Raw genomic sequence first — 22,660 nt, forward strand, 5'->3', positions numbered from 1 at the left:
AGGCTTATATTCTAATTGGTGAAACAGGAATAACGCACTGAAGGAGAAGGCAATGGACAGACAAAAACAATGATGTGTTATCTTGTCCTGGTAGAAGCTATCGGACACAGACAGTGGCAGTTCCAAGAAACAAGGTCACTGAGGGAAGGGGCAGAGAGGAAGTGGAACCTCAAACCCTTTCTCAGGGCCAGGCAGGATTTAATTAGGCAAAGAGAGAGAAAGGAGGAGAGCTGGGGGGTGTGGGGGAAAGGTAAATATGTAAGAGCATGGGATGTTTCTGAGAACAGGAAAAAAAAGGACTCCTGTGCGCATATTTTCAGAAATGGCAAGAAATCTGATGGTAAAGACTGGGGCAAGAGCTATGAAAGCTACGGAAGGTGGAGAGTTGAAATGTGACATGATGGGAAACAGGGATCTGTTCAAAGGTTCAGAATGGGAGGCATCATGACGATACAAGCACCCTGATGGAGTTGGTTTCCATGGAGTGGGGCAGAGTGGTGAACCCGGGATCAGAGACCCATGAGCCTCTGTGCAGTAAACGAGGTGTGAGACAGAGAGAAAGACTGGATTAGGGAACGCCTATCTGGAATGGACAAGACAGGCCACGATGAGAGCTGCTGAAGCAAAAATCAATAGAACTAGAAGACCGGACACAGGGATTGAAACAACAGACATATCAAAGACCATACCACAGTCTTGAGTTAGGATCAAGCAGGTGCCCGTGGCCAGGACGAAGCACTAAGAGGAATGAGTGTGTGTGTGTGTCTCCTGGGTGACAGAGGGACAACCAGCTTGATTTCAGAGTCCTGAACTTTCACTCACCTCTATCTGATCAGAAAGTTCATGGAACATATTCCTAAGTGAAAACTTTTTGGTTTTCAAGAAAAAGATTCAGGCGCACAGATTATATCTACCTGAGTCTACTGCAAATGAAGCTATAGCAAGTCATTAGAAAATCAGAAGGAAGAAAATAGCAACTCAGAACACATGGGTACTACAATAGAAACAGTTTTAAGGATGATCTCAGTGGTCACTGGGCTGGTAAGTCAAAATCTGAACGATGGAACTTGGTATCTTTTTTTATAAGTTTACTGATTGAGATCTGCTTAATTCCAACAGGAATGAAGGCAAATTAACTGAATCCAAATTAGTTGAAGAAAATTTGAGCAAACAAAGAGTGCACAGATTAAACAGGGGAAGGAGGAGTGAGAACACAGTCAGGAGTGAGAAATGAATGATTCCGCACCACAGGTCGGGCTTACTAACAGGCAAGCGTTACCTGCCCGGTCCCAACAGCGCCGCAGTACACCACGTTGGCGCCCATGCAGCCCAGCAGCTCCTGGGCTGCAGCAAATTCCTCTTCGACTCCTCCCACCATGAACGTGAGGTTCCCAGACCGAGCGGCTCCCACACCTGAATGGTTTGGGGAAAAGGGAAAGTAAAATTAAATTAGACACAATCCCCAAACCAAATGAAAACATCTTGCTTCCAAATTACATTTGTCAGACATGTGCAGAATACTCTAAATTTCTCCTGGAATATTTTAATAATCAAGTACAATATTATGTAGGTTAATCATAAACCAAAGGGACTTACAGATTTACTCAAACTCTCAATTTGTCTTAAATATTTTGGCACAATCATGGACTACAGGAATGAGAATTTGAAATGTGAATTTTATCATTCCCATGCATCTCTCGTTCTCCTAAAAAATGTGCTCAGGAACAGAAAGTATCTGGAAAAGGTCACCTGTGTCCTGACCAGCGTGGGGGGCAGCCGGAGGAGTGTACTGCCCAAGTGTGAATTTGGGGTCTCTGGCTCACTCCCTTGCTCTCCACACACGAGCTACAGAAGAGACCTACAGAGACCCCACCCTTTCTCCCAAAACAAGTAGGCATTTCAGTAAGAAAATGGTCGCTTATTTAGACTGACTACTCTGGTGTGCACTTTCCAATATTATTTGATTTTTCTTTTCCCTCCTGCTATCCACCTTGTGGGCAAATCATTCCTAGTGATGTGAACAGGAAGAACGAATAAACTTCTACACTGGTTTGGCCATTCCTTAGCATGGTTTCACAGGGGTCTGGTGCATGTTCATTCATTGAAACAATCGAAGAAAAACAACTTCTACTTTAGCACAGACAGTATGGCCTAGACTTATCCTAGAAGGGGCCCATAGGACTTCATTCATCTATGTTTTATTAACTGTAAAATAAAACCAGGACTATTTTACTACTTTTAGTATTACAGAAATTGTAATTAATAATTTTCAAGTTAGGTTTTGTTGTTCAAAACCAGGAAAGTACTTGGAAGAGCTATACTACTCCAGTTTTTGCCTTTAGAACTTATTTTATAGCACAGCCAGGAATAAAGAAACCCTAATTGTCTGCACTGTGAATCAAATCTGGCCATTAGAATAGACAGCTGCAGGTAATGGCCTACTTTTGAATTTAATTTATTCAATGAAATACACAGTTTTTATATGTAAAAAGCTCAAGTGAGCAGAGTCCTATTTCATTCAAATTGTGAATATTTTGCAATTGCCAAATCAAGTAGCCTTTCTATTTTACAGGTCATGCTATTTTTAACTAATTATTAAAAGCAAGAGAAGTCAGCATTATGTTAGCCAAACAATTTTGGAAGAGGGAGTATCCACATGTTATGAAAGGCTGGGATGCTCATACGTATGGTAAGATTACATTGTTTCATAATATTTTCAGAGGCAGTTTGGAATTCATTATGTCTAAAACCCCAATTATAACAAATGCTTTTAATTAGCCAATCTGTGTCATTTGAATATTCTGATAACACAGACTTTTAAGTGACTATTATTTTCTTAGTTTCTAATTTACCTCAGCAAGATGGTAGATCATTCATGTTTTACAATTATTTTTCTCAATTTCTAAAGCCATTATTATCCAAACCGCACAACCACCCTTACTTCTAATCCTGTTGATCTGACCCAGAGAAATTAGGTAGACAATTTAAGTCGAAGCTTTCAGACAAATTCAGCACTATCCATCATAGGTCAACTGCTTTGTGTCTAGATTACAGACTGCTAAATAGCTTCACAGAGTCATTTATTAAAGGAAAAATTAATGCTGACAATGGTTCTCAGCTGGTTACTCTTTTGACAGGTATACTTTCTCACTTGTTCAAACACATATTTCAAAAAGAAGAAATAAGTTACTTAAGCAAGAGAAGTCCACAAAGGAAAGAATAATTCGTATTTTTATTCAGATGTCTGTAGTATTTCCATTCTTTCTTGCTTTCAGTATGGTGGTATAATTATTTTAATCATAACTTATATTCCACTGTAAGGGTCTGACTAAACTGGCTAATTCTAAAGTTTTGGCATTCCTTGGGACCTAATCTTATCATTCCATACATATTCCTCTGACCATACAACATTATCAAGCCTAGTCCCACTGTAAAGGAAAAATTAAGACCTAAATTATCCTAAAATACACGCAACCATTTTGAGCTTAGAAAATAACATCTAGAAACCCAGGATTCTCAAGCTATGTAAGACTCTTACAGATTATAGAAGACATTGTATACATTTTAATGTTTATAAACAATAATAAATAAACTTATTACATTGTCATGCAATTTTAAATAATTCAAGTCCATTTCCCCAAACAGAAAAACACAGATAGCCCTGGCCACACAGCTCAGTTGGTTATGGCATTGCCCTGATACACGGAGGTTGTGGGTTGGACCTCTGGTCAGGACACATACGAGAATCAACCAATGAATGGATAAAACAAGTGGAACAACAAAATCGATCTCTCTCTCTCTCAAAATTAATTAAAAAATGAAATACACTCTCAGGCAGCTGCTAGAACACTGGGAGAAATATTTATTTTGCTATTTATTTTAGTAATTATATATGCAAACCCAAAATACATCCAGAGCTTCATTCTATTACAACACAATACTTACTGAACTTTATTAAAACCTTTGATTTTGTTACCTGATTCCTCGATTACACTATCTACCCGCACAAGGCCAGCATTGAGGTTTAAGTCAGCATTTCCACTCACGGTCACAGTGCGGGAAACACGCAATAGCTGGCTGTTCGGTAAACAAACTATGAACTAGGTTGGAGTAAAGGATCCAGAATGGAGTATATGCTTAGAGAATGTGCCACTTTCTGGCTGTTATTATAAACATATTACTTAACTTCTCTGAGTCTCAGTGTATAAACATGGGGAAAGTATGAATTACTAACCTCTTTACAGAGTGGCTGTGAATATACAAGGTCTGTCCAGAAAGTATCCAGCCATGTAATATGAAAAACGGAGGCCTTTACTGAAGACACAAGAAACACAGTACATAGGACAATGACACCTCAGTTCCCTTCAAAGTAGGCAACTCAGGACCTCACATAGTTCTCTCAATCCCCATCAGATGCCCCATCATATTTTCCTGAATCTCATTGAATGTCTGACATCCCTTCCTTTCCAAAGGTGATTTTAGTTTTGGGAAAAGCCAGAAGTCATAGGGCACCAAATCTGGGTTATAGGGGGGCTAGGTCACCCGGGTGACTTGATGTTTCACCAAAAAGCTCTGCGCAAGATGTGATGCATGAGCAGGCTTACTGTCGTGATGAAAGTGCCAATCACCGGCTGCTCGTAGCTGTGGCCTTCTGAATCATCCAAATAGTTCCCGCGGGGAATGTTCAAGCTTAACACAAAATCTGATGCAGATCCATTGCTCTACTTGCTCAGTCATTTTGCATGTGATGGCCACACAGTACACATTCACTCAGGGTGTCTACCGCCTCCACTGACTAGTACAGTGAAGTCATCATTGTTCATGCATGGACATTCCAGTCCACTCTCCTTAACTGCCAGGTTACACTGATGTCACGCAAACCATTTTCATTATATTAACAATGGCCAGAATTTTTTCAGACAGACCTCGTATTAACACACGCTATAAAACATAAAATGCTATTTAAGTGTAAGGACTTTACTACTTTATAACTTGAGTTGGTGATGTGGGAGTTTCCCGAGTCCTTTCAAACTTGGTTATCTAAGTCGTTGGCTTCTCTGGGGTAATTTCAGCCTTTCTGGCTAAATATTAGCTGTCTTGGACTGAACCTATTGACAGCAGAAGCAGGCTGGCTCAGGTTAGGAAACACTCAAGTGGTCCACAGCCAGTGATGTTAAGATTACAGTGAAGTCCTGACAGGTGTGGCTCAGTGGCTTGTCATCCTGCAAACCAAAAGTTCATCCATTTGCTTCCCAGTCAGGGCACATGCCTGGGTTACAGGCCAGGACTCATGCTGGGGGCGTGCAAAAGGCAACCAATGGATGTTTCTCTCTCACTTTGATGTTTCTGTCCCTCCCTTTCTCCCCCCTTTTCCCTCTCTCTAAAAAAAAATAAATAAAACCTTTTAAAAAAAGATGACAATGGAGACCACCTGTGAAACCTTCCAATGGCAGCATGGTATATGGAAAAGTGACAAAAATGCTGCTCATTTGGTTTTATTCACTTAAAATTAAACTAAGAATCAAGCCCTGTGGATGAATAGCCTATGTCCCTGCTCCTAAGAAGTGACACATCTGTGGCCCAACCTCTTCTCTCCTCACTACCACCCTGAACTGAGCCATCACTGTCTCTCGCCTGGATTATTCCAACAGCCGCCTTCTTGACCTCCCTTCAGATCTTGCCTCCAGTCTGTGCTCCATACAGCAGCCAGGGGGATCCTTTTAAAACATAATCTAGTTTATCATGTTGCTTCCCTAGTCTCAAGCCTCCAACAGCGTCCCATCCTCTCAGTACAAAATCCCAAATCCTACAAAATCCCACATGATGTGGCCCTTGGCTACCTCTCCTATCTCATTTCATACCATTCTCTTCAATGTTTGCTGTTCTCCAGCCACCCTGGCCTCCTTGCTGTTCCTGACGCAGGTCAAGGACCTCCCTGTCTCAAAGCCATACACTTACTGTTCCTTTTGCCTGAAATATTCTTTCCCGAGATGTTCGTGACTTGTTTCCTTCACTTCACTCAGGTTTCTTCTCAATATTCACCTCTTCGGAGAGGCCTTGCCTGACCAATCGAATAATCTAAAATGGTACCCATCCCTCTCTATCCCCTTTTCCTGCTTTAATTTTGTTCACAGCACTTATCACTTATCACCTGCTTATAAACACCTCTACTCATCTATTTCTGGTCTGTATTCCCCAATGAGAACGAGCTCCATGACAGCAGTGACTCTGCTGGCTCATTCACCCTACCGTCACAGCGTCTGGTACATAAGAGATGCTCAGTAAATACAGTCTTTGTTCAGAGAGAGAGAGAGGCAGCGGCAATGGTGGAGGGAAAAGCAAGGAAGTGTATGACTGCAGAACTGATCTCAGAAACGCACACAAGACGTCAAGGACCAAGAACAAAGCATCTGTCATTCTGTCAGTCACAAAGTGCTCCTTGACCTCAGTGTTTCCATCTATAAAGTGAGATAACTAAACAAGAGTTATCACTGAGTTACTTTCAAGCTTCTGAAACTCTATAATTTGGAATTTTCAAGTTTATATACAAGTCCCCCACGTTTATAATTATACTCAAAACCAAGGCATATTTCATTTTATACAAATAATATATAAATAGTTCCAAATGAGGGAAAAGAATCAGAAAATGAATTTCCTCAAGTAACTACATTAATTAAATCCAAACACTTGTGGTTGTCTTTACTGCTTTATCTAACACTTTCCTGGGATGATGTCCTCTGTGTTTCTCTCCCATGACCTGAGCATAAGAAAAACTGACCTCATCTGCACAAACAAATGAAAAGGCCAACATCCAAACCACTCAAAATGGGGGGCTGATACACAGCTATGGTTTCTCTAGGTAGTCTGGCTTGATTTCAGTCAACCTTAGAGTGGAGAAGCACTTTAAGTCTAATTTAAGCCTCTAAGTCAGCCCTCCCCAACCCCTTATTTAAAAAGGTATCCCAGGAAGCCTCCATTATCTAGATTTTCTTCCTTCTTTGTTTCTTTCTTCCCACTCATACTTAGAGTTGACAGTAAAAAAAAAAACAACTCAATCATTTGAAATACATTCTTCAATGGTTCTCAACCCTGGGAGTGAGAAAGAAGCAATCCTCGCCTTCAGGAGTTTGAAAACCAGTCTTTGGGATGGTAGTGGGGTGTCTGTGCATCTGTGTGTAGAGGAGGAAGGAGATATAAAGCAAGTACACAGTTGTGAATAATAAAAGACAGAACTCAGGCTACAGGAGGGGTATAAATATAGTTGTACAAAGGTGCAAAGAAGAAAATGTCAACAAGTGTCTATTCAGTGCCTTTAACAACTTGCAAGATCTTTGTGCTAGGTGCAAAGATTCAAGGAGTAGGCATATTTTATGAATCAAAAATCAGGACCTGTTTCCTCATACTAGATTACTGGAAACGCAGCTATTCCAAAAAGTCCAAAATGGAAGGTCATAGTAGGTATAAAACACAGTTTGCCCTCAAAAGATCTAAAATATAATTAAAGGAAAGAGATATATACTCAGAAGTACACGCCAAAAGGTAGCATCATATACCAAGTGACAGGTAGAGAAAGACGGATGCCACCAAATCCTGATTCCCCCTTTCCTTCCATTTTTTCAACAGCTGTCATTGAAAGAAAAACGAATTCTTGGAAGAAGAGGGTAAAAAAGGAATCAACAAATTTTTCTCTGAGAGCAAGGGTCTTGCTTTCAACTGTGGGAAGCCTGGTGAAAACATTGATAATATTGGTATTCTGAATCCACCTGCAAACTGTGTTCACTGCATTTTACAATAACGTGAACTGGGCCAATAGTTTACTACATTTGATAAGCAGACACTGAGTTCTGCCTGTTACCTCACTGCACACAACATCCTACATTTCTTCACAACAGATATGAGTTTGTTTATTAGAACAAAACAATCAGACTTCCGCCAAGATGGAGGCGTAGGTGGGAACACTTTGTGTCCTCGCACAACCAAATCTAAAAACAACAAAATTTTAACAACAATAAACGCAATCAAACCACACAGAAAATTGAATACGGAGTCTGAAACCAATGAGCTGCTCAGCTAAACCAGTAAGAGGGGCGAAGCCAGCAGCGGAGCAGGTCGGGCAAAAAAGATCTCCCGACCTGGGTGGTGCACAGGCAGCCAAGGGCACGGATCCCAGGTGCGGCTAACTATGGGCAGAACCCAGGGAAGAGGCGCGGCTGGCTGTCTGCAGTCAGTCGCACATTTGCACGCAGATAAACCAGTGAAGAAGAGAGCATTGACACAGACCGTGAAGGCCCCGGAACCTAGCCCAGAGCGGCGGGCTCGCACATTTGCGCTTGAATAAGCAGGCAGGGGCGAGCGGTGAGGACCACCATTCCTCCCTCTCTGACCCGCCCCCACATACAGCATCACAAACCAGCGACCTGGGTGGCCCCGCCCTGGTAAACACCCAAGGCACCTCTCCTCATAGGTAACAGGCACAAACAGATCAAACATGGCCCAAGAACAACTCAGAGCCCCAGAGCCCATAAATCTAAGTGATGAAGAAATAGCCAAACTTTCAGATGCATAGTTCAAAACACTGGTGATCAGGATGCTCACAAAACTGGTTGATTTTAGTCACAAATTAGAGGAACATATGAATGCTAAACTAATTGAAATGAATGGTAATGCACAGGAAACCAATAGTGATGGAAAGGAAACTGGGACTCAAATCAAGGGAGCAGACCAGAAGGAAGGAAAAAATGACCAAACAGAAAAATATGAAGAAACAAGAATTCGAAAAATGAGGAGAGGCTTAGGAACCTCCAGGACATCTTTAAATGCTCCAACATCCGAATTATAGGGGTACCAGAAAGGGAAGAGGAACAGTTATGAGTGGAAACCTTATTTGAACAAATAATAAAAGAGAACTTCCCCATTCTGGCAAAGGAAATAGACTTCCAGGAAATCCAGGAAGCTCAGAGAGTCCCAAAGAAGTTGGACCTAACAAGGAACACACCAAAGCGCATCATCATTACATTAGCCAAGATTCAAATGAAGGAGAGAATCCTAGAAGCAGCAAGAGATAAGGGGACAGTCACCTACAAAGGACTTCCCATCAGACTGTCAGCAGATTTCTCAAAAGAGACCTTACTGGCAAGAAGGGGCTGGAAAGAGGTATTCCAAGTCATGAAATTCAAAGACCTACAACCAAGATTGCTCTATCCAGCAAAGTTTTCATTTAGAATGGAAGGACAGGTAAAGTGCTTCTCAGATAAGATCGAATTCAAGGAGTTCATCCTCACCAAGCCCTTACTATATGAAATGTTAAAGGGACTTACCTAAGAAAAAGAAGATGAAAAAGATGAACAGTGAAAGGACAGCAAACTCACAGTTATTAACAATCACACCTAAAACAAAAGCAAACTAAGAGGACAGCTAGATCAGGAGTGAACCATAGAAATGAAGATCACATGGAGGGTTAGCAACAGGGGAGTGGGAGAAGGAGAAGGGGGGAGAAGGTACAGAAAATAAGTAGCATAGACAGTAGATAGAAAATAGGGGAGAAGGCAAGAATAGTATGGGAAATGCAGAAGCTAAAGAACTTAAGACACATGGACATGAACTAAAGGGGGGGGATGTGGGTGGGAGAGGGTGTGCAGGGTGGAGGGGAATGAAGGGGGGAACGGGACAACTGTAATAGCATAATCAATAAAATATATTTCTGAAAAACAAAAAATAAATAAAACCACGAATGAATAATAAATTTCGAATATGGATCCAAGAAACTCTGAAGCCTCAGCAAACTCTATTTGGATGCTTGAGGGAAACATAGGAGCAGCCTCAAGGGAAACATAGCTCTTCCTTGAACTGAGTTACATGTTTTCAAAACTTCATGCAGGAGACAGTAAATGAAGTAACACACAATGTTCTTCATATTTTTACATCAGAAGAAGTGATTTTTTTCAAGATAAAGTGAGTTAAAACTCAGTTCTTGCTTTACGTCGTCCTCTGCCAGCTAATCTTAGCCTTGTACCTGTAACACAGGTCAATATTACCATCAAATCAACACTTTCTATGTTTGTGCTTATTGATCTCCCAATCTGGGCAAATTTATTTGATTTAAGAACCAAAATGGACTATGCATCAACGTGAACATACCAGCAGCTGAAGACATTTATTCAGTATTACTCACCATTTCTACATAGTCCCAAAGTTCCTATTTTCTTCCATTAAGTGGACGTTATTCTCTCTGAAGTACTTGCATGTTTACAATTCCAACAAAAAGGAAAACTGTATAACCCACTACATCTTCCATTTTGGGCAATCATAAGAAGCAATAACTTTCTCTTTTATCTCTTTAAGTGGCTTCTGATTTTTTAAACTTTTATTAACTCTAACCACTCCCCTGGTTTCCTCATTTACCCCCTGCAACAAAGCCATGGTGCTGTAGGCACTGAGAACACGTTAGTGGTTGGAGGGCGCAATGATGCCTCATACACCCAGGCCTCTCCTGGGCTGTGTCCTCGTATGAGATTCCCTTCCCTCTTTGCCAGTATAGCTCCTGCTTATCTTTCAAGACTCAACTCATGTAGACTCTTGAGTAGCAATTCATGGCCATGACTCCCTCTCTCTATTCTAATAGCATTCCTAGTGATATCTCTCATAAAGCATTGATACTAATCAGAGTTTTTTCTGGTGCACCTTGTTAAGATCATTCTGGGCATGAGCTGTTGGAACCTTAGCACCCAGCATACAGCACGACTCTGATAAATGGTCACTGTCCTTATGGGAGGCAGAGAGAAGAAATCAGTGATTAATGATTAATAAAATTACCAAGAATACTAACCAATTCTAGGTCAGGCAATGTTTTCTAGCATACCACAGAAGCTCGGCCTTGGAGTGGCATGATTCTCCACGTGGGGAAATGGCGCTTCCACTTATGACTGTGCAGACATGCATGAGCATAAGTGTGCATGTGTGAAGAAGACATTATCATGAAGACTTAAAAATGAAGAAGATATAATCTGAGTTAACAGACCTGGGGTGAAGGTCATCACCTTGGACAAGTTATACCTCTCAATCTTGATCCCTCCACCTGAACATGGTGACAGAAAAACACTTGCCAAACTTACTTTGAAGCTCAAATGAAAGAATGCATTGAAAAGATATTTTACACAGTTATTACATAAATGTTAGAAAACACTTAAACAGAACAAGTAAATTTACTTGGTTTGAACATGTCAGTCTTTGGCCTAACAGAAACAAAGAACTGAAATTTGAAATTCAGTCTTACTAAGAAGGTGAACCAAGAGTTTTGACAGAAAAACTATTATACAAGTGTTGATAACTCAGAATAACCATTTATGAGTTACAAATAAGGAGATCATTTTCAATTCTATGGCTACTGGAAAGAGACCTTCAAATCCAAGGAGGGAAGAGTTGGAAATCTAAACACTCCATCAAATTAGATATGTCTTTAACACTGTAAAAATCTTGCCACCAAAGCACTCTCACCGATATACAGCAAAACACAGTAAATCACTTAATTTACTCAAAAGAACTTAAATGTTTTAACCAGTCTGCCATCAAGAGAGATCAGGAAGAGGACCAATGGGACTTGGGCTGCAATGTGAGCCGTCTTTAAAATGCAATTGTTCTAATCATTTTCTACAGATGCAGCCTCACAAGGGGCTGCTGTCACAGGGACCATTTACGACTTGTTATGGTGTCTCTATTGTTTACCAGCGACATTCGCGGAAAAAGGCGACAGCTGGGACAGAAAGCTGCTACTCAACGAACAATATAATCCCGTGAAAGTAATCAACAAATTTAAGGGTGTTAATTAACTTTACACTTTATCATGTTCAATTAGTTGTCCTTTCTAGAAAAGATTGCCGTGCACAATCAGTTTAGAGCGTGCCATGTTTGATTTGTAAGTGATCACTGTTTCTGTTTCAGAGTCCATGTCAGATGTTCTCTTGGGTTTTGGTGACACAGATGAATGGCTCTGCACATGTTAGGGGGTGATCTGGTTTAACATAAGCTAGCATAACATAACCCCTTGTTAACACTCTTCCTGGTATTATCCAAGCTGGAAACAGAAGAGCAGAAACACTCACAGTACTGTTTTGGAGCCAGATAAACAAAGTTTAGTTAGTTTTTCTTGAAGTAAACACAGACACGAATATATGGAAAAATAAGCAATTTTTCATCATTATTTTTTAAAAGAAGGCTTGTCTTTCAGGGGCATGTTTGGGATCATTTCCTCCCAGCAAGACCTCAGAGCTCCGCTCCTGATGCAGAGAGCTCTGTTCCTGATGCAGAGAGCTCCACTGGGCCCCAGACTTTACATAATGCAGACCGCCTTTTCCGTGGCAAGTGGACAAATGCTGGGGATGTGCTGTGAGGTAATGGCTGGCACTGAATTCTAGAATGTGACTTTTAAGTCCAGAAGCTATGTTTTATAAGTGTGGAAAACCTTCGAGAAAGTATATTAATCTATGAATGCAATGTGCCTTTTCTCCTACCTTTAATGCACCTGTTCCTACTTGCTAATAAGACAAGGAAAAGCTCGTGATGGAGTGACAATATTTTCAGTATTGCATTTTAATGAAAGTCACTGCAGTTCCTCTGAATTGATAGAGAGATGCACCAAAATATTTCATAAGTCATTGATGAGGCGAACAAAAGCTGAAATGAAGATTTGGCAGATGCCTATCTTTAAGAAAACAAAAGCAAGGGACACGCATCTATCTCTTTAAATGGTTTCTATCTCTTAAAACACACAGTGCGAACACACACCCATCTACATAGGGTTTTGACACATATTCATAAAGCTACTCCTTGCTCTCCTAGACCAGCTGTTTCCTGCATAATATAAATTAAATACATAAATAAACTATAGCTGGTTAGCTAGTTTAGCAGACACAAGGACAAAGCTGAACTTCTACAAAAATAGAAAAGTTGTTAACTCTGAAGGCTAATAATGTGCTAAGTTAAATATTAAAGAAGGAAATTATAGGCTATATCTGAAACAGCTGAAACCACAATACACAGCAGCAGAAAACATTAGTTTTCTGCAGGAGATCTGCAGGGAGAAGGGAAGCGGTCGATAGATCCTTAAATTGGAAGCAATAGCTGTTCTTCTATCCCAAGTTGGCAGCTGCTACATCTGCAGACCTGGTTCATTATTTACCCATAATGACCATCAAGCTGCAGTCAAAGTCAGATGACAACAACTGTCAGCAGCTCTTTTAATTAGCCTTATTTGAATTCAGATAAATATCACAATAGACCTGCTTATGCTGAAAGAGCAACAGAATGCTCCGCCTGGTGCTGGGCGTGCTTGAGCAGGACCACTGCGGTAAGGGAAGCCCGAAGCCGTCAGACAGGAGTGCAGACCGGGGTTTCGAAAGGGTGCGTGGGGTATATCAGAGAATGAAATGGTTTACTTTCATTCTGAAAATCCCTTGGAAAGCAAGTTCTCTGACTTTCACCCCAGAAGCACAAGGCTCCTGAAAGGTTCCCAAGGGAACCTCTGGAGCCCAAGGGAAAAGTTAATGCCTTTGGAGAATGTGATTTTCAAAATTCCATCCTGTAGATAATGTATCTTTCAGCTTTACTGCTCATTTTTAAAAACCAAATAAGAAATCTTGCACCCAATAGCTTGCAACCTTAATGTCCTTCTATTTTACTCTAGAAGTCGCATAATTTGCGACCTTTTTCGGTGACAGGAATCAGATATTTTCCTATACATTTTCTACACATTTCTTGCATTCAGCACTAACAGTCACAGAGTAAAACAAGGCCAATAACGACCCAGTTCTGAGCAGTCCAATCACTGCCACATTCCACTCCACTCTGGGGTTTTCCCCTGCTCCATGTGCTTGAGAAGAAAAACAAGTGTAATCATCATCTGCCCTCTATTTTACAGAGAATTGATTGTTCACAGGTATTCTGTTATAGCTTTGGTGGCAGGTAAAAAGAAGGGTAGAGATTAAGGGAGAATAAGAAAAAACAAGATGATAACCTGGTAGCCAATCAGAGTAAACTGACAATAGCAAGAAACTACAGAGTAAGAGAAGGCTGTGCTACTAGACTATAGAGAACCAGGAATTACCATCTCTGTGAACCACTCGGGAACCCCTAGAGAATCTAGACCCTTGGATTGTGGGATGGACATAGCTGAAAAAGTGGCGCTTCCAAATGTAAGCTGGAATTTGTCCACTCTATTTTTCGTAGGCCCTTGGCTATTAAGTATCCTTTAGCAACCATCTCTTTTTTAAGTATATTTTATTGATTGTGCTATTACAGTTGTCCCATTTTTTTTCTGTCCTTTATCCACCTCCACCCTGCACCGCCCTCCCTCCAGCATTCTCCCCACTTAGTTCATGTCCATGGGTTGCATATATAATTTCTTTGGCTTCTCCATTTTCTAAACTATTCTTAAGCTCCCCATTTATTTTGTGCCTACCATATATGCATCTTATTCCCTGTTCTCCCTCTCCCCCTCCCCACTGATAAATGGAGATCCATGTGATCTCCATTTCTGTGATTCTGTTCCTGTTCCAGTTGTTTGCTTAGCTTTTGTTTTCTAGATTCAGTTTTTAATAGTTGTGAATTTGTCATTTTACTATTCATAGTTTTTGATCTTTTTCTTAGGTAAGTCCCTTTAATATTTCATATAATAAGGGCTTGGTGATGATAAACTCCTTTAACTTGACCTATCTTGGAAGCACTTTATATCTGCCCTTCCATTCTAAATGAAAGCTTTGCTGGATAGAGCAATCTTGGATGTAGGTCCTTGTCTTTCATGACTTCGAATACTTCTTTCCAGTCCCTTCTTGCCTGTTAAGGTTTGAGAAATCAGCTGATAGTCTTATGGGAAGGCCTTTATAGGTAACTCTCTCCTTCTCTCTTGCTTTTAAGATTCTCTTTATATAATCTTGGATAATTTAATTATGATGTGTCTTGGTGTGTTTCTTCTTGGATCCAACTTTTCTGGGACTCTCTGAGCTTCCTGGATTTGCATGTGTAATTCTTTCACCAGATTGGGGAAGTTTTCCTTCATTATTTTTTCAAATAAGTTTTCAATTTCTTGCTTTTCCTCTTCCCCTTCTGGCACATCTATGATTCAGATGTTGGAACATTTATAGTTGTCTTAGAGGTTCCTCAGCCTCTCATTTTTAAAAATTTTTATTTCTTCATTCTGTTCAGCTGGATGTTTATTTCTTCCTTTTATTCCAAACCGTTGATTTGAGTCCCAGTTTCCTTCCCTTCACTGTTGGTCCCCTGTATATTTTTCTTTATTGCACTTTGCACAGCCTTCACTTCATTTTGTGTCTGTACTCAGTCAAGTCTGTGAGCATCCTGATTACCAGTATTTTGAACTCTGCATCTGATAGGCTGGCTATCTCTTCGTCACTTACTTGTATTTTTGCTGCAGTTTTAATCTGTTCTTTCACCTGGGCCATATTTCTTTGTCTTGGCGCACCTGTTACGTTGTAAGTGGCAGAGCCTTGGGTATTTGCCAGGGCAGGTGCAACCCTGATCACTGGCATTGTGGCACTATTTGTGGGGGAGGGGTCTGAGAGGGAACAATGCTGCTTACTTGGCTCTCACACTGCTTTCACTCATTTCCCCCATTACTCACTATTAGATTGTGCCCTTTCAGGTGCTGATTCCCAGGTGGGTGGGCTTGTGTACGTTCTAGGACCCTGTGTGTCTCTCCAACTGACACTCCCATAAGACTGAGAGTTTCTCCTGCTGCCTCAGCCCCCACAGGTTTTTACAGCCAGAGGCTTTGAGGCTTTATTTCCCCTTGCTGGAACCCTGGGTTGTGACTCTGTCTTGCTCCCCAGCTGTTTGCCCACATGCAAATGTGGGACTCCCTGCTCCGCCAGCTGCTATCTCACCTGGTCCACCAGCCACCACCTCACCCACCCCGTTCTGCCACCAGCAGCAGCCTTACTGTGTGTCCTCTCCACCCCTCCCACTGGTCTGGAGAAATGTTTAACTTCTTGGTTGTCGGATTTCCATGTAGTTTTGAGTTTCTGGCAGTTCTGTTGTTTTTTTGCTTTTAAATTAGTTGTTATCCTTCTTTTGGTTGTACAAGGAAAGGAAGCGAGGCACATCTACCTACACCTCCACCCTGGCCAGACTCTTCTTTCTAATTGCTCTAGCAACCACTTCTGATGTTGTGCAGCATGACATTAAATAAGAGTAACCAGGGTTGCATCAGGGCCAAGGACACATTACTGTTTATGCAAAGTTTGGATCCCACTTAGTATTTCCCTATGGTATAAAAAAACACTCCCATATAGGAAGTAAAAAAATATATATTTGTGGTCAATTTCCAATTCCAAAACCTGCGCAATTAAACTTTTTACAAAGTGCTGTGACATGTGATAAATGCAACTACTGAATGTTGACAATATTAGTGGAGAGAACTCCACCTGGTTTCATTAGAATGAATCACAACAGAAAGAAAGTTTTTGCCCTACTTTTGGGGGGGGGAGTAAAGAATAAGCCATGTACATCAATCACCCTATGACAGCCTTCTCCCTTTGACGCCTTAATACAATCTACCCTCCTGACCACATACACAGCCAACAGCTACGCTTGTTTAGTAACTTGTTCAGGACACTGAGTACAGAGACAAAGTCAACTGGTCACTCCAAGTCTAGACTCTGGCTCAATACATATGAATCAGAACTTACTCAGTAAGAATACCAAAGAAAACCTCACTCATTAGGATGGCTACTACAAAACAAAACAGAAGATTAATAAATGTTGGCAAGAATGTGAGAAATTAGAATCTTTGTGCACTGTTGGTGGGAATGTAAAATGGTAGGGCCTCCATGGAAAAAACTGTGGCAAATTTTTTCCCTCAAAAAATTAAAAATAGGATTACCATATGATCCAGCATTTCTGCTTCTGGGTGTATACCCAAAAGAACTGAAAACAAAGTCTTTTGTGGCAGCATTGTTCACAACAGCTAAAAAGTGAAAACAGCCCCAATGTCCTCTGACAAATGAACGAACAAAATGTGATATAGGCATACAATGGAATATTATCTAGCTTCAAAAAGAAAATTCTAACGCATGCTACATGAGGACATCAGGCTAAGTGAAATAAGTCACAAAAAATACTATATAATATCACTTTTAAGAGGTACCCAGAATAGCCAAAATTATGAAGACTGAAAGTAGAATAATGGTTGCCAGCAGATGGAGGGAAAGGGGAGCAGGGAGTTACTGCTAAATGAACACAGTGTTTCAGTTTTGTAAGATGAGAAGAATAGTGGACACTACTGAACTGTATGCTTAAAATGGTTAACACAATAGTCTTATGTTGTATATTCACAATTAAAAAATAATTTAAAAGCAAAGAAAAATAACTTGATTGGTGGTATTCTCATTCTCACACACTGTAAAAGACCACAGTGTTTCAAGAGATGCTAACTTTTAATATACAGATAATGTTTAATACAATGAATTTGACAAACCCTTAATGAAATTATCTTGAGAAAATTGAGGAAAGCCATTACTGGTCCTTTAAAAAACCAATTATAAATGCATCTATTGATTCTTCTTATTGAATTATAGCTGACATGCAATATTGTATTAGTTTTAGGTATACGACATAGTGATTTTTAATACATTATGAAATGATCAATCACCATGATTAAGTCTAGTTAACATCTGTCACAACACCAAGTTTTCAAGAGACTGACTATATTCCCTGTGCTGTGCGTTACATCCTGTGACTTGTTTTACAACGGGAAGTCTGTACTTCTTAACCCTCTTTCCATTTCAGCCACTCCCCCAGCTCCCTTCCTCGGACAACCACCCATTTGTTTTCTGTACCTTCGAGCCTCTTGTTTTGTTTGTTTTTTGGATTCTGCATGTAAGTGAAATCCTATGATATCCGTCTTTCTCAGACTTATTTCACTTAACATAATACCCTTTGGGTCTAGACCCTTTGGGCCCATCCATGCTGTCCCCAAGTGGCAAGATTTCATTTTTTATGTCTCAATAATATTTATTGGATAATGTACCACATCCTCATCCATTCGCCCCCCGATGAGCATCTAGGTTGCTTCCACATCTTGACTATTAGCAGTAATGCGGCAATGAGTGTAGGAGTGCACGTATCTTTTCAAATTAGTGGGGGTTTTTCAGATAAATACCCAGAAGTTGACTAGCTGGTATACATGGCAGCTCTGTTTTTAATGCTTTGAGAAACCTCCATTGTTCCTCAAATGGAGGAACTAATTTACAAGGGTAAATCAGTTGCCCTTGTAGTTGCACTAATTTACAATCCCACCAACCATGGGTCCCCCTTTCTCCACGTCCTCGCCAGCATGTTATTAGTTGGTTTACCGATGATGGCCATTCTGACAGGTGTGGGGTGGTAGCTCATGTGATTTTAATTTGCATTTCCCTGATGATTAGTGATGGCGAGCATCTTTTCATACATTACTATAAATAAAATTTCATTCCTGGCTTTTTATTTTCTACTGCCTGTCCCCCCCCCCCCCCCCCCCCGCCACTTTTTGTCTTTCACCCTTTCTGCTGGTTTGACAAAGCTATCCTTTTACTCAATTGCAACTCAATATATTCTGGAATATTTTCAGAAGCTGAATTTCTGGATCACCAATTCAGTTTCTGGTAATGTTGATTTTATTTACTGATTTTTAAAAACTGTGATAAAAATGTACATAATAAAATTTACCATTTTAACCATTTAAAAAAAAGATTTTATTTAGTTATTTTTAGAGAGGAGAAGGGAAGGAGAAAGAGAGGGAGAGAAAGAAACACCAATGTGTGGTTGCCTCCCATACACCCACCACTGGGGACCTGGCCCGCAGCCCAAGCAAGTGCCCTGACTGGGAATTGAACCAGTGACCCTTTGGTTCACAAGCCCGCGCTCAATCCATTGAGCTACTACACCAGCCAGGCCATTTGAACCATTTTTAATTGTATAGTTAAATGGCATTAAATACATTCACACTGGTGTACAACCATCAGCAATACCACTTCCGGGAATTTTTCATCATCCCACACTGAAACTCTCTCTCCATTAAATTCTACCCCATGGTAAGTAAGCGTTACTCTCATCTCTATGAATTTTGACTATTCTCACATAAGCAAATCATAGCATTTGTCCTTTTGTATCTGGCTTATTTCGCTTAGTGTAACATCTTCAAGGTTCACCCATATTAAAATAAAGCACATATCAGAATTTCATTTCCATGTAAAGGTTGAATAACATTCCACTGTAGGCATATACCATATTTTGTTTATCCACTCATCCATTCATAGACATTTAAGTTGTTTCCACTTTACGGCTACCGCGAATACTGCTCTTAACACTGGTGTACAAATATCTTTTGTAGCCCCTGCTTTCAATTATTTCAGGTACATACCCAGAAGTAAAACTGCTCAACCACATAACTCTATGTTTAATTTTTGAAGAACCACCGTACTGTTTTCCACACTCCACGCACCATTTTACATCCCAAATAGCAATGGGCAGGGTTCCAATTTCTCCATATCCTTGCTAACACTTTTTATTTTTTCCTAAGAGCTATTCTAATGAGTGTGAAGTGGTATCTCATCGTGGTTTCAATTTGCATTTCCCTAATGATTAATGATGGTGAGTATCTTTTCATGGGTTTACTGGCTTTGTATACTTTGGAAAAATATCTGCTTAAGTCCTTTGCCCATTTTTAAACTGGGTTATTTGGTTTTTGTTACTGTTGCTGGGTTCACTGTATTTTTCAATATATAGTTTATTTTGAAAATTTAAAAATTTTTCATGAACTTTCTTATATTCAGCTTGCTTCCTTATACTTTCAAAATTTATTCAAAACTGCATGTAGTTTTTCCTAAAAGTCCAGCTTAGCTGCATCCCAATTTAAGAAGTGCATTTTCATTGTTAAGTTCTAAATATTCTTTTTTCTTATGACTTCTTTGACTAAAGAATATGCCTTCTTTAGAAATGTGATTTTAGATTCCAAGTGTATAAAAAGGCTTTAATGGTATTTGTGCTATCAGTGCCTAAGTAAATTGCATTGTGGTTAGAGAATGGAATCTGTAAGATATAGATTCTTTGCTTATGAGGATTTGCTTTATGGTCCATTGTGTGGTCAGTTTTTAATAATTTTTCCATGTGTCTTGAGAAATACATTTCTTCTTTAATTGCTGGGTACGAGGCTCTATACACATCTTCCTGATCAAGCTTATTGTGTTATTCGAAGCTATCTCCTTGTCACTTTTTGTTGTTGTTTGATCACTGATGGCTTAAAAGAGATATACTGAAATATCCTACTATCGTGGTGAGCTTTCATCAGTTTCTCCTGTGGTGCTACACTTTTTTGATGTGTGTGTGTGTGTGTGTGTGTAAGTATGTATGTATGTACTTTTTAACTAGATGCAATACTTGTTTTTAGAGTAGGTCTGCTGAAGTTTTCCTTTAATTTACAATATCTCTATTTCACCTTGGCTCATGAAGTATATTTTGCCATATACAGAATTCTGGTTTCGGCACACTGAAAATGTTATTCCACTGCCTTCTGGGCCTCATGGCATCTCTGGAATCGTTCAAATCATTTTTCCCCTGGTATGTATCCTTTTTCTCTGGCAGCCTTCAAGGTTTCTTTCCTTTTCTCTGGTTTTTGGTAGTTTGATCATGACGTATCTGGGCATGGATTTCTTTGGGTTTATCTTGTTTCAGGCTCTTTAAACTTATTGAATTTATGTTTGTCTTTTGTCAAAATAGGGGAGCTTTCAGTTATGTTTTCTTCAAGTAATTTTTTCTGCACCATGCTCTCCATCACCTTTTGGAACACCAATGGCACAAATGTTAGACCTTTTGAAATTATCTCACAGGATCCTGAGGCTCTGTTCTTTTTGTTTTAGCCTTTGTTCTCTCTGTTGTTTAGACTAGATAATAATTTCTATTCATGTCACTTCTATCTTCATATGCATAAAGTCTTTCCTTTGTTACATCCACTCCGATTCTGAACAAATTCAGTGACTTTTTTTTTTTTTCAGATTTCTGGTTATTGTAGTTTTTCAGTTATACGATTTAAATTTGGTTCTTTTTTTATAGCTGTATTTCTTTACTCCTTGGAACATGTTTATAATAGCTGTTTTTAAAGTCACTGCCTGATATGAAACATGTGCAAAATCTCAGGGTTGGCATCTTGACTGTCTTCTCACTTGAGAATTTATCAGACTTTCCTGGATCTTTCTATGTCAAGTAATTCTTCATCATATCATAGACATCTGGAATATTGCATGTTATGAGACTCTGGGTCTTGTTCAAATTCTATGAAGAATATTATGTTTGGGTTTTTGTCTATTTGTTTGTTTTATAGGCAATTGACCAGGTTACAGTCAAGCTGCAAATCACAACCTGCCTTCTGTGGACTGTGGTTCCAATGTCAGTTTTCAAAGTTTTTGAATCTGTCCTACATGTACATCAGCCAGGGGCCAGTCTGACATTGGGAAGCTGTCTACTCCATAGTTAAGTTCTTAAGTCTTTTAGGGGGATGCTTATTACTCTGGGGTGAACCCAACAGTACACATAACATGATGGGAAACCTGTTTGGAACTCTGTGAATCCTCCCAAACATTCTAGTACCCCCAATTTCAATCCTCCCATTGTGACCCTCTAGCTATAACATCCTGCAATTCCTGCACCTCGGTCAGTTCCTGGGGCCAATGAGCAGAATAAAGATAATAAAAAGCAACAGATTCCTCCACACTCTTTGGACCATAGCTCCTCTGATCAGAGAGAAGGATTCCCTTCCCTCCAATTTTTAAGTGTCTGAACAGCTGTTATTGCTAACACAAAAATCACAATTTCAGGAGGAAGGCTTTCTTTCTGGCAGAGCAGGGAGAAAAAAAAGAGAATTGATGCCCCATTCTCTGTCTCATATGCCCCTCTTCTTGCTCCTTGGACCAGAAAAGTTCCCTTCTCTTGAGACTTTTTTTTTTTTTTTTTTTTGCATTCACACGCAGTTCCAGAATTCCTGCTGCCTTTTAATCCAACCTGGGAGATACAAAAAAGGGGGGGGGGGCTTCAGGAAATTGCTGGCAAAGCTTTTGGACTTCAGGTTCTGTTTTCCTTCTCCAATCTATCTGCCATCATCTACTTTGTGCAGTTTTCAAATAGCTGCTCCAGTCGTTCTAGCCAAGGATTTTTGTTACAGTGTGAGACAAAGGGCAGAGTGTTGTTACTCCACCGTAGCCAGAACTGGAACCTACCCATGATTCTTGAAGAAAAGTTTTGTAGGATGAAAATTCTAAGTTGATAAGTTATCTGTCAGCACTCTGATGATATTATTCCAGTGTCTTCTGGCTTCCACTGTTGCTCTTAAGAAGTCAGCAATTCACATAAGACTATACACTGTATGACTCCTAATGCATATTGACATGATATTATTACATGCTAGTCTAGAACAGACAAAACTATAATAACAGAAAGTGAATCATTGATTACCTAGAGCTGGGGGAAGGGAGTGACTGCAAAGGGGCACGAGGGAACTTTCTGGGATGATGACAATATTCCTCATTTCATTGTGAGGAGGGTTATGACTATATGTAATTGTCCAAACTCATCTCGAAACTTAAATGAGTGAATTTTATTGTACACAAATTACACCTCAATA

At 40.0% G+C, this 22,660-nt stretch overlaps 1 protein-coding gene across 2 annotated transcripts in view; it reads right to left on the reverse strand.

The window, feature by feature from the left end:
* The window catches only part of HIBADH (3-hydroxyisobutyrate dehydrogenase), a 102,803-nt gene that overhangs the window by 12,801 nt on the left and 67,342 nt on the right, over positions 1 to 22,660 (reverse strand). For both annotated transcript variants that reach the window (XM_037126457.2, XM_037126458.2), the window contains exon 5: positions 1,280 to 1,413. In XM_037126457.2, the coding sequence (XP_036982352.2) occupies positions 1,280 to 1,413 (134 nt within the window). The remainder of the gene's footprint in view (positions 1 to 1,279; positions 1,414 to 22,660) is intronic.

This window comes from Artibeus jamaicensis, unplaced genomic scaffold (assembly GCF_021234435.1).
Source record: "Artibeus jamaicensis isolate MK-2021 breed Jamaican fruit bat unplaced genomic scaffold, CSHL_Jam_final contig_3230, whole genome shotgun sequence".
Lineage (NCBI taxonomy): Eukaryota > Metazoa > Chordata > Mammalia > Chiroptera > Phyllostomidae > Artibeus > Artibeus jamaicensis.